This window comes from Marmota marmota, unplaced genomic scaffold (assembly GCF_001458135.2).
Source record: "Marmota marmota marmota unplaced genomic scaffold, marMar, whole genome shotgun sequence".
NCBI lineage: Eukaryota > Metazoa > Chordata > Mammalia > Rodentia > Sciuridae > Marmota > Marmota marmota.
The window spans coordinates 37,368,940-37,382,026 of NW_026000108.1; the positions used below are offsets into that span (position 1 = coordinate 37,368,940).

The 13,087-nt window shown below is 38.4% G+C and overlaps 1 protein-coding gene across 3 annotated transcripts in view; it reads left to right on the forward strand.

Annotated features, from left to right (window-relative positions):
• Atp10d (ATPase phospholipid transporting 10D (putative)) overlaps positions 1–13,087 on the forward strand; it is a 108,619-nt gene that overhangs the window by 61,924 nt on the left and 33,608 nt on the right. For all 3 annotated transcript variants that reach the window (XM_048784432.1, XM_048784431.1, XM_015482080.2), the window contains 2 exons: positions 6,689–6,927; positions 12,840–13,028. In XM_048784432.1, the coding sequence (XP_048640389.1) occupies positions 6,689–6,927; positions 12,840–13,028 (428 nt within the window). The remainder of the gene's footprint in view (positions 1–6,688; positions 6,928–12,839; positions 13,029–13,087) is intronic.

Sequence of the window (13,087 nt, forward strand, 5' to 3'; positions counted from 1 at the left end):
TACCTTGCAGGCGCGGGGGGAGGGGGCGGCTCTGCCTCTCAGCAGGCCGCTGCACCTGTTCTGCTGGTGGGTCGCAGGCCCACCTACCTTGCAGGCGTGGTTGGCAGCTCTGCCTCTCTGCGGGCCACTGGGCCTTTTCTGTCGGTGGTCACAGTTCCGCCTACCTTGTAGGCACGGGGGGAGGGGGCAGCTCTGCCTCTCAGCAGGCCGCTGCGCCTGTTCTGTGGGTGGTCACAGTTCCGTCTACCTTGCAGGCGCGGGGGGAGGGGGCGGCTCTGCCCCTCAGCAGGCCGCTGCACCTGTTCTGCAGGTGGGTCGCAGGCCCACCTACCTTGCAGGCGTGGTTGGCAGCTCTGCCCTTCCGCGGGCCACTGGGCCTTTTCTGTCGGTGGTCACAGTTCCGCCTACCTTGCAGGCGCGGGGGGGAGGGGGCGGCTCTGCCTCTCAGCAGGCCACTGCACCTGTTCTGCCGGTGGGTCGCAGGCCCGCCTACCTTGCAGGCGTGGTTGGCAGCTCTGCCTCTCCGCGGGCCACTGGGCCTTTTCCGTCGGTGGTCACAGTTCTGCCTACCTTGCAGGCGCGGGGGTGGGGGGCAGCTCTGCCCCTCAGCAGGCCGCTGGGCCTGTTCTGTGGGTGGTCACAGTTCTGTCTACCTTGAAGGCGCGAACTTAACAGTTTTGAGGGGCACTATTCTGAGATTTTTTTAGAATGTCTCTCAGTTTGGGCTTGTCTGGAGAGTGCCTTTATAATGTACACTTTGTGAATCTGTTGTACATGGAGGCAGCATTGAGCATTTACCAAGAAAAGGATTTTAGAGTCAGATCTCCTAAGCTTGAATTCCATTTCTATTACCTACAATCTGTGTGACCCTGGGCACATTATCTAATTTCTATTACTTTAATGAAAATTATCAATGAGGATATCTATTTCATTGAGTAAAAGGATGAGATGAGATAAGGATAGTTGAGTGAATTGGACATTATTACTCTATGTGCATAAGTGATTATGTACCAGTGTGATTCTACATCATGGCCAACCAGAAGAATGAGAAGTTATACTCTATTTATGTATGATGTGTCAAAATGCATTCTACTGTCATGTATGATTAATTAGTACAAATAAAAAAATCGTTTTTAAAAAAAAGAACAGAACATGGAGTAGAATAAGCTCCCCATCAGTATTAGCTGCTATGATTATTATTTTTATGATACCAAAAGCTTGATCCTTATCCCTGATGCTGACCCAATAAAAAGAACAAAATTTTGAGATAAAGGAAAAATAAGTTTTATTGCTTTGCTAAAAAATTGAGAAGCACAGGGGACTCCTGTCCCAAAGGCTGTGACTCTCCCTGTTAGGGGGAACAGAGGACTTTTTAAAGAGGTGATTCAAAGTCTACACTCTAGCTGTGCTCTCTCAGGAGTCATAATTCATTTGTAGCCTTGAGAGATAGCTGTCTTTTAGATCTGTAAGTGCCAAGTCTGGAGTCGCAACTTCTTCATTTCTGTGATCTGTGAGTCAAAAGATAACTCAGCCCAGGCTGGGAAGAAGGTTAATTCTACTTCCACCATGATTAAGGAGCAAGAGAGAGAAAAGAGGAAGAAGAAAACATGTCAGTTTTAAAAGAAGCCACAGTGGTGGAACAGCAAGTGTTATATTCAAAGCATGAAGTGGACCCTTGTTATATAATTACTGATTATTAAAACAAGAAATTCATCTGTCTCTTAAGGAGCTAATGGCCCAATGTGGGAAGAAGACGTGTAAACATAAATTTATTATGCTAATTATAAGGTTAAAGTTGGTCTTCTTATTCTATATTGTTTTGATTTTCAGGCGGTCAGTTGTGGAGGGGGTGGCTTTTATACTGATTAATATTTGTTGTCTTGAGGCAGGATATCCAAATTCTGAAATGCCAAAAATGTATGGAGAATTGGTTCAGAAGGAGAAGTTTGGGTATCAATGATATGTTTTGGTGAAAGCTAAGTGTCTACAGCAGTTGAACATTGGAATGTGGGAGATGTTTGGGAAATTAGTTCATAGACGAAGATTTGATGGAGGATGTGCAGATGATACAGTTGAATGGAGTTTGAGTGTGCTGGTTTTGGCTCCATGAAATGCACATTGAAAAGTATGATAAACTTTTTGCTTCATAGTCTATTACCCATTTCTTCAAGATATGAAATTAATGCAAGTTATAAGCCATAAATAAGCTTTATGATATTAGTATGGTCTTAGAGAGAATGGGAAAAGAAGACAGACTAGGATTTAAATAAAAACAATAAAAAATAGATCATTTTATATCTAACCAAGGTCCTACCTCAGACACAGAATAGATTACACACATGAATGTTTCCTCTGATGAGTCAGAATGCAAGAATTTATGGCCTGTTTTGAAGCATTCATGGAACTAATTAGAACCTACTTTAAGAGAAAAATTAAGTCTTCATTACCATTTGGACAGTTTTCATTTTGTCAGTATGATATGAATCTTTGCTTCTCATACCCAACTTTTTAAAAATTTTCACTGGACCCTGAAGTGTAGCTCCAGTAGATTTGTTTTCTGAATCACATTGTAAGTATCCAGCTCTGTGGACGTCTCATAGCTTTTCACAGAATGATTCAAGATTGAGTCATTCTTTGTCTTCCAAGTTCTACTCCTTCAGTTGTTCTGGTTGAACAAGTTTATCTTACAGTACTAGCTGAGCTGCCTGACACCATACTACACAGTGCATGATACTGATTTCCCTAATGATGGACAGGAGAAGGTACATGATCATGAAGTATACCTTTTAGTTTTTTAGATTTTGAAGAATTCTATTTAGTTTTAAAATGACTTTGCATCATCAGTACATTTTTTGAGCTACTCAAGGATTTGTTAATCTCAAAACTGTTGGCATTTGGGCTGGGTTACTTTGTCGTGGGGTGTTGTCCTAGGCATTGTAAATGTTTATAAGGATCCTTGACCTGTACCTAATAAACACCAGCAACCTGCCTTTCCCAGTGAGGACACCCAAATGTGTGGACAGCAACTGCGAAAAGTCCCCCAGGAGACAAATTTAGGCCATGTTAAGAAACACTGAGCAAACCTATTAGATACAAGTCAAAACAAAGGGGCTGTGATGTGTGGATACTTGTACTGGCTTTGAAATTAGAAAGATCTAAATTCAAATCTCAGCCCTATCTTTAATCAGTGGTACCATAGTTGGGGAACTTAATCCTTATGGGTCTTTATTATTATTATTGTTATTATTTTAGTTGTAGATAGACACAGTATTTTTATTTTACTTATTTATTTTTATGTGGTGCTGAAGATCAAACCTGATGCCTCACACTTTCTAGACAAGTGCTCTACCACTGAGCCACAATCCCCCCCACCCCACTTTTTGGCATTTTATATATACATGGAATATAACTTATTCTAATTAGGATCCTATTCTTATGTTTGTACATAATGTGGATTTACCCTGGTCGTGTATTCACATACAAGGGTAGAAAAGTTATGTCTGATTAATTCTTTCCTATTCCCTCCCCCCATCCTTTCCCTTCAATCTCATCCAATGGACTTTGATTCTTCCCCTCCCCACCCTCCCTTGTTGTGGGTTAGCATCCACATAACAGAGAGAACATTAGGCCTTTGGTTTTATGGGATTGGCTTATTAAGCAGTGATAGTTCATACCAGATGATATTATTTTGAAAATTAAAAAAAGAAAAAAATATACATATGTACATGCCCATGCATATTTATGACCTAGCCAAATGCTTGATCAAAGAAAATCTTTCATACATGTTCCTACCCCACAACTTTCCATTGATGCTAGTGATATTTTATTTATTTATTATCTTATTAATAAATATTGGAGTAAAAAACATGGAGTCATTGAAGTCAAACAGGGGAGATTGGCCATGTTAAAAAAAAAAAGGAATGTTGGCTGTATTAAAATGGGCCATATTAACATATGAGGCTAGATTTTTTAGAAACAGTATATTGTTAGGGCTCAGTAATTGGCTATGGAGTTCAGTAGACCTGGTTTTAAGACTAACCCATACCACTTCTAAAATGGGGGTACTAATGGTACTTACTCAGAGACTCTTATAATGATAAAATGAAACCATCTCCTGGTACATAGTAACTTTCTGTTCATGAAAAGTAAACATGTCCAGCAGTGGCTTGGCTAAGAGTTGATACAATTACAGACTTCTTCATTGAGAAGCTGGTATTTGAATCAAGTCTCTGAAGGTGTTTAGCATTTCCATCAGTCAACAAGACAAAAACAGGTGTTCTAAATAAGGGCATTGATGAGGATGGAGGAGATCAGAATCTTTGGGACACAATTAGTGGTTTGGTTTTACAAGCTGAAAGATCATATAAAGAAACATTCTGTAACATTTAGGCAGAACATATGATAAACTTCCATAATTTGAATAGATATTAAAGTCATCAAACTGCAATGGTTCATTCCAAAATGTTTGATTTTGAAAACAGAAGCCAAGAAAGAGTGGGTGTTTTACTGAAAGCCACTTTGTCATTAGAAGAGTTGATACTAGAATCTAAGATCACCATTTGCCTCTTAGCTACCTCTTCTTACCCTTAAAAAATATACACAGAATTATTATAATAAGTATAATATGAAAACATTCTTAATTTTATAAAATAAATTTCCCCAAATCATACTTTGTTTACTAAGTGAACTTAGGCTGAAGAGAGACAGTCAGCAATCCCCAAAGCATGAATTTATTGATTATGTACTCTATATTCCAGACACTGGTTGCAATGATAAATAATGCAAAAGAGACATTCTCTCACAAGGCTTCTACTGGAGAAAATAGTCACAAATACATGAACTTTTTAATCAAAAATATTAAACAGTATTAAGAACTTTGCAGAAAATTAAAATAGGGTGCTATGATATAGAATAACTGGATGTATATTTTGAATTGGATGGCCAGGCTAGAGCTCTGTAAATGGGATGTTAGAGTCTAGATCTGAATGACATAACCCTGAAGTTCAGAAGCAAAAAATTTCTAGTCAGTGGGGGCAACTAGCATATAGCCTCTCAGGCTGCTTGCAAACTTTCAAAATAAAGAAAAAAAGAGTGAGTCTGGATTTTAGTAGGAAAGTAGAAGGAAGATCAAGAAAGAAAAGTCAGAAGAGGTCAGATCATTTTGAGTTAAGTGGGCCAGTATATGAAGTCCAGATTTTATTCTAAGTAAATCATGAAGCTGGAGAGTTTTATCAGGAAGCGATTGAAGTGACTGGTCTGCTTTATCTTACAGGAAGGTCACTTTAGCTACTATTTGGGGAGTAGATTGCAGAGAGGCAGGGAGACCACCTCTGAGACTATAGCACTAGTCCAGTTGAGAGGTAAGTGGCTTGGACTAAGGTATGGAAATGGAAAAAAGTCTGAATATTCAGGATGTATTTTGGATATAGAGTGGACAAGTGTTGGTGATACTTTGTATCTGGGGAAGAGGGGAAGAATCCAGGAGACTCCTAGAATTTTGGCTTCAGTTACCAGATAGAAAGTTAGGTACCATTAACAAGAATGGAAAAGGCCAGAGGAAAGTTTGGGAAGGAAAGAAAGGAGTTCTATTTTAACCACATTAAATTAAAATGATTATTTTTCATTTAGTCAATAAGTATCTATTGAATACTTATAAGACACTGCTTTGGACTCTAATATATTAACAAAAATACAAAGTTCTCTGCCCTGTTGTAGTTTATATTATACTGGATGATTCAAAAGATTAAGATAGAAAGATATATAATGTGTCAATGATGGTGAATGTTGGGGTAGGATCTGTAATCAATACTGTGGTCTGATATAGTAAGTTTTTACTGACGGGGGTGTGTGATGGGAGACTTGAAGGAGGTGAGGCAGTGAGCCATGCTGATAATCTGCTGGAAGAGACTTGTAGACATCCAAGTGGAGGCCAGAGCTGAAGGTATAGGCTTAGACGTTATACGTGCAGAGATTCTTTATCAAATATGGAACCAGATGAGATTCTCAAGAAAGAGTATCTAAGTGGATAAGAGAAGGAGCTTCTGTAGCTTGTTAATATTTGAGAAGAAAGATTGGCAGGAGAAACTAAACAGGACTAGCCAGTAAAGTGAGAGGGGAAAACAGATAAGTGTGGTGTCAGAAAAGCCGAAAGGAACATTTCAAAAAGGAAAAAGTGATCAATTCTGGTAGTTATTACTGAGGGCTCAAATGAGACAAGGATAGACACATATGACCTTTTATTTATTTATTTATCAATGGATATATGGGAACAGAAAGTCCTGAAATTAATTGGTTGAGGAGATAGGTATAAATAAAAGAGGAAGAGTTGCAAAGATGAAAGGTGAAGACCTTGAGGTCAGAGGGAGGATCAAGAACACAGGTGGAGGGTATCTCATGTGAACATGAAGAGATGCTTCCTCCATAGCGGTAGGAAGAAAGGCAAAGAGTATGGATACAGATGCAGATAAGTTGTCAGATCTGATGATGAAAAAAGAAGAGAGTTCCTATCTGATTGTTCCTACTTCTCCCATAAGGTATGAAGTAAGTTTATTAACAGGATACAAGTGGGAGATTTGGAGGCCAGTTTGAAAGGGGAAATGGTGTGAAATAGCTATTTAAGTAACTGCCTGACATAATAAACTCATAAGTTTGTTCTCAGATGATGACCAGTCTGCTTTTTATCCCTCAGCCAAGAGGTTGGAGTCCTATCAGGAAGCGGTCTCTGAAGAAGAAGAGTATGCAGACACCCTCAGCAGCTCCATCAGCAATATGGCAAGACTGAGAGCCCACAGCTTCAGGACAGTTCATAATGGGCCTTTGGGAAGCAAACCCTCAAATCATCTTTCTGGAAGTACTTTTGCTGTAGGAAGTGGAGAAGGAGCCAGTGAAGTGCCTCATTCCAGACAAGCTGCCTTCAGTAGCCCCATTGTAAGTGTGAACTCATGATTAGAATTACACATGCACAGTGTTTAAGGGAAGAACAGCCTTGTATTGACAATTCAGCCAAAGATTGTTCTACTTTCTACTGAAGAAGAGACTACATCATTATAGTTCTGTGTGATTGTGACACATAATAAATATAAACAAATAATATCACAACTTCCTGATTTTTGAAATAATTCAGTGTTGAGAAGTTATATACTGTTTCAGAAAAATGTAATATTTTTGACCCAGGAATGAACTTGTCTGAGCCTAGAGGGCTGCCTTCACTTAAAGATCAGAGTTCACTCTTGGGTCCAACAAAGCTTACTTATCTCACAGACAGGTGAATATGTCTAGTTGACAGGGAAATTCATAGGCCTTTTGGTGACCTTGAAGACCTTTTTATCTCTCTGTAATCTTCCTCTCTGTTCCACCAAACTTGGGTCTTCTCCCTCATTCCTAGCCTTCAAAAGAGCATTTCCATAATATTTCCATCAAAAAGATCATCAGGGTGTGTTTTTAGTTTCCTCAAAAACTGTTAGGAACTGATTGATTACACCCATTAACAAACTCATTTTTCTGCAGAAAAAAAAATTAGAGGGAAACAGAGGAAAGATGTTTGTGTAAAAAACTTAGACATTAAATGTTTTACTATACCTAAAACTACTTCTTTAAAATACTTGTTTCCTTTTTGTCTTTCACACTACATAAGTGTTTGTGTCTTACCAAGAAGGATGAGACCTCCAATGAGATGAAATCTCCAATGATGAGACTAGTAATAACTCCCAAATTGGTGGCATAGCAGGAATAAATCAGCTCTGTGGAACCCTTATGTTGCTACAGTGTTGTAAGATTTTCCTGGTGGATTCATTATGTGAATGCACCCCAGGGATCTCCTTTGACCTGGGAAGGCCTTGAAAATATCTACTGTCTCTTTTACAAATGTCAACAAGTGCACAAGTGCAGCAAGTGGAGTGACCCTTGCAGTTCAACTCATTTCTGTGGCACTAAGAATAGAATACCTGTTACATTGTGTCTTGATCATATGGTAAGCTGTTTCAAACTTCTCAACTTTTCTCCAACTTTGAAAGAAATAAGAAAGTAATACTTCTCTACACTCATTTTAAGTCTGTATTAGAAATTCATATATATATATATATATATATGCATTTATTTTCTTCTATGCTATTTGTTAACTTACCCCTCTACTGAACTGTGTTAGCCTTTCATTGCTGTAAACAAAATACCTGATAAGAACAATCTAAAGAAGAAAGTTTATGTTGGCTCACAATTTCAGAGGTTTAGTCCATGGTCAGCTGAGTCCAAGGGGAGGCAGAACATCGTGGCTGAAGGATGAGATGGAAGAACATTGCTCCACTCTTGGAAGCCATGAGTGGGAGCAAGGGAGAGAAGGAGAAAGGGACCACAGAGATGATAAAATCTTTGAGGGCATGCCCCCCAGGGACCCTTCTGCTAGTTAAGAAGTATTTTTGAGTTATTTTTGAAGGTTGTAACCTGACTAATTACCAACTATTTGATCATTCAAGCTAGGATGTTCTGAGTAGGTTGCAGCTCTCGTAAACTAATCATTTCACTTCTGAATATTCCTGCATTAACACAGGCGCTTTGGAGAGACACCATATCCAAACCATACCATAACATGAACTTTTACATTTTCCACGCACCTGAAAGGAAGCACTCGTAGGCTCATGTTCAATTGGAGTAGCACAGTACTGACAGCCTGCTGGGCCTGTGCCATACCTCCTTACTATTTCCTGATCAAACCACACTCTGCTATTGGAACAAATGAGTACTTCTTAAAGTTTTTTTTTTCTGCCTTTATCTACAATATTTTCTCTGCCTAAAATATGTTCTCCCTTCATATCCCACTTCTGTTCAACAAATTTGATGAAATGTTAATTTAAGAAAAACCTTTCATATCGGCTTTCTGAAGACTTTTCAGATGATGTTTTTTTTTTTTAGCATCTAAGCTGTTTGCATGTTCCCTCTGTGCCTTGACCCATGTTACATTGGTTTTATTTTTACATCTGATTTTAATTTCTTGAGAGCAACAACTGTTTCATCTTGAATCCTCAACATGGTTTCTAGCTCATTCATTATCAATGAAATATTTTTGAAGGTTCTTGAATGAAGCTACTTAATAACCTCAGTCTTTTCAGCGCCATGTGTCACTCTAATTATGTGAATGTTGTGGGGAGGGGTGTCTTGTTTTTGTGTTTTGCAAAACCATACTCCTATATAGGATAAAGAGATCATGTTCTTCCTAGAAACATAAGACCATCTCTCACTCTGGGTCTGCACAAGTTGATTTTATCCTTTTTGGTGACTAAAGATTATTTTAAGAAAGCTATGTAATCATTGACCTGAAAAATTGGCCTCTATAAAAATTTTGCATATGATTCTTAAAGTCCACTCATCCATGGAGTCAAGATGAAGAACACCTGCTTGAGAACACTGAGAGATGAGCTTCCTAGAAGTAGACGCTTATAAAATGGCACCTTCATGGGAAGCAAATTAAGAGCTGGCATAGCAATGTCAATCTTTGAAACTTATAATGTCATTGAGGCCGTTGGACCCTGGGTTTACATTACCTATTCTAGAAATAGAAGCCTTTACTTCGTAAGCCAATGTGTTTATGCTTCTGTAATCCCCTAGTGTTTCTTTTTCAATCAGCATGATGTTCATTCTACCTGGGATGTTCTTCTCCCAGGTCTTTCTATGGCAATCTCCTTCCCATCATGGAGATCTCAACTCAGGTGTCACCTGTGCAATGGAGTCTACCTGGCCACCTGATCCCAAATACTTTCCATCTCTCCCATCTCAATCTAGAAGTATCTTGTTTACTTATGGGATACTTTTGGATTAACTGTCTCCTCCAGGTAGAATTGGAGTTTCATGCAAGACAGGATCTTGCTTGTCTTATGCACCCTACTTTCTTTGAGAGATGCCTGGCACCATTGACCAACAAAAATATTTATGGGACAAATGACTTAATTAATCAATTAGTAAAAGACATAGCATAATACTGACACTGGGATATAAAAGGAATAAGACATTTTTTGCTCCTAGCATTTGGTTATATTCTAGGTAGCAAGCTGGGCAGACAGCCCAGAACACATGCAAACACCCGACACTCATGGGAGAGCCTGAGCAGAGAAGTTGTCAGTGTGTGTCGCTATTGGCCTTTGTCATTTACCTTTGAGTCTATGGTGTTTAGGAATCAGAAGGGACCAAGAGAAGGCATTTGGAGCTATTCTCAAGCCAAAGTTGCAGAGGAGGAGCAGTGAGCCCCTAAAATGGGAGAGAAGTAGCAGCAGAAAAGGAAATAAAACCCTTAGGTACACGTGGAAACAGAGGAGGAGTAGGAAATAGCCTTATAGCTGCTTGGTCAACTCATCTCCCATCCATTTGTAACTGTGGGCATTTGGGATTTTATATAATTGCCACTCAGTATGATTAAGTGTCCTGTCACTCAGTTTTAAAACAAATGTAAATTTAAATTATATTAAAGTCATCTAAAAGCTTCAGCAAGCATATAGGAGAGAAAAGAGGAGCCCTGGTCAGTTTTTGCTTATTTAATTTGTATTTGCATAGGAGGTAGGAGGGGAAAGGAAGGAAGGGAAGAAATGAACATGGAATCTGCAATCTGATAAGAAGGGTTAACATGAATCAAGAGGATAAATCTAGAATTTCTAATGGTCAAATATCATCTCACAGGATTAAGACAAAGTTTCGGAACTCCCACTAAGAAACCAGATAAAGCTTTGTTTACATGATGGGAAGTTGTCCACATCTGGCTGTCTGCTCTGTGCTCTAATTGGGAATATAAATTTTCTCTGAATTTTAATAAGACGTCTATTTTAGGCCCAGTAAGAGCTAATATGGTTCATTTTCCAAAGAGTAACATCTTTTTGTTTCTCCATCTCTTTCCTTATGGAGTATAAGGCTAGCTAGTGTTTGGTAGTAATGTATGACAATAAACTTTGCAATGTGTTGGATACTGAGTTAGGGATCAGTAAGATACAGTCCTTACTTCAAAGGAACTGCCAAGCTCTCTGGGGAGAGAAATGCAAGGGCATGGAATCATTTAAGTCAAGATACTGTGGGCCTGATTCTCAACTTCATAGTATTCAGAGAGGATAGAGCTGTCTATCATAGGAAAAAAGAACAAATGTCATTTTTTTTTTAATACAGGATTCCAATGAAAAAGATCTGGATCTTGGGGAAAACATCTATAGATAAAGTCATAGATAAAAAATTGCATGTGGTATCTTGATACCTTCTTCATTCATCAACTACCTTACTAAAGATTATTTTGTCAAAAACAAGTAAAGTGAAGAAATACTTTTTATCTGTAGCTTCATTTCCATATGGCCTTTTCCTTAAATCTCCTTCTGGATTCTTCTTTTATTTATATTATGTTAGGGTGCTTCAAGGTTCTCTATGTCCCAAGTTTCTAGATTTTTTCCCACTTTATTTTGCTAATTCTTATCTACACAATTTACACACACACGCACACACACATGGTTTGGGTAGGCTTTGGTATCACTTTTATTCTCATGACTATGGCACAGTCTGACATCTAAGAATGCTTTGTGACAGCTGATAACATGGCCCTTTTAAACCTATTATGAGCCTGTAACATGCCTGAGGGTGAGTGCTTGTCAAGAAGGAAAGAAAAGAAATGTTAAATTACTTGGGTTGCTGTTGTACTGGTCTCCTCTCAGTCACTATCCCATTTACCTTGAACATCCACTCTATTAGGTATGAGTTCTCAAAAAGTGATGTAAGTAGCCACCAATTTGGATACAGTGGAGATAACACCTGATCCCAAATCCACATGATTTCCAGTGCAAACTCTTTTCCTATTAAACTTATGCAACTCTTGCCAAATTCTGAAGCATAAAATGCAAGCCATGCTCTTCTGCGTCCAAGATCCCACCCACCATTTCCATGTTTCACTCTTTGCTCTAAATCATCTCTCTTGGCTTCCTTAAGTCAATGTGTTTTGCTGGCCAGAATTCAGGACTCCTCTAACGTACAGTAGTGTATTTGTAAACCTTGATTCTGAATGCCCTGTCCCTCTTTGACTCAGCTCAAAGATTCTTAAACAGTTGGCTATATGTTCTTGGATTGTAATCAGATTTCTAATACAATATTCTTCTGTTAAAACTCTCAAATAAGTGTGAGAAGCACTGTGTGAAATAAAATGGCATACTTTTCTCCAATAATAAAACTTCATAGAGCAAATCTTTACTAAGAACTTTTCAGAGGAGGGCATATTTGCCATACATATTTGGTGATCAGGAATCTCTTAGAAAAAAACCTACTAATCTGTTTCTTACAGGATATTGCTGAGATGTGCTGATTAAATCTGTTAGCCTGCCTGCAATAAATTCTATTTTGGAGAGTTGGTTTTTTACAATAGTAATAAATTGAGCTATTAAATATTTTTTAAAGTGATGCGATATGAATAACAAACTCATTTTAAGAAGAATTCATAGTCATCAGTTATTCTTGGGTCAATCAATAGCCAAGGTAGAATTATAGGCACAATAAAATATATATCTGCCTGGCACAATGCATTTCAAAATGAGAAATACAGATTTAACTAGATTTTGGTAGAATATCACTGTTGCTATCTGCTGTTTAGTTTTAAGTTAATAGTCAAGTTTGTCTCTATTAATAATGTAGAGTCTGGATTTCTATATATTTTTATGTGTTTTCTATTGTCACTTTCATGATTCCATCCATATGCATTAACATTTTGTTTGTTTTCTGCTTTTTTTTTAAAAAAAAAGAAAAGTTTCCCATTTCATGCTTCATTTAGATCCTGGTTATGAAATTTATTTCTTCTGTTGATTGTATTTTGTCTTATTGTCTTATCGAATCTTCAGGAAACTGATGTGGTGCCTGATACCAGGCTTTTGGACAAATTTAGTCAGATTACGCCTCAGCTATTTACCCCAGGAGACAGAACCATCCCAAGTCCTGCCCTGGAGACTTTGTACATCATGGACTTCTTTATTGCCCTGGCAATTTGCAACACAGTGGTGGTTTCTGCTCCTAACCAACCTCGACAAAAGGTAAAGCCTCCTTTGCAACCAAGGGTCATCTCTGCAGAGGAGAATTTGGGATTTATATG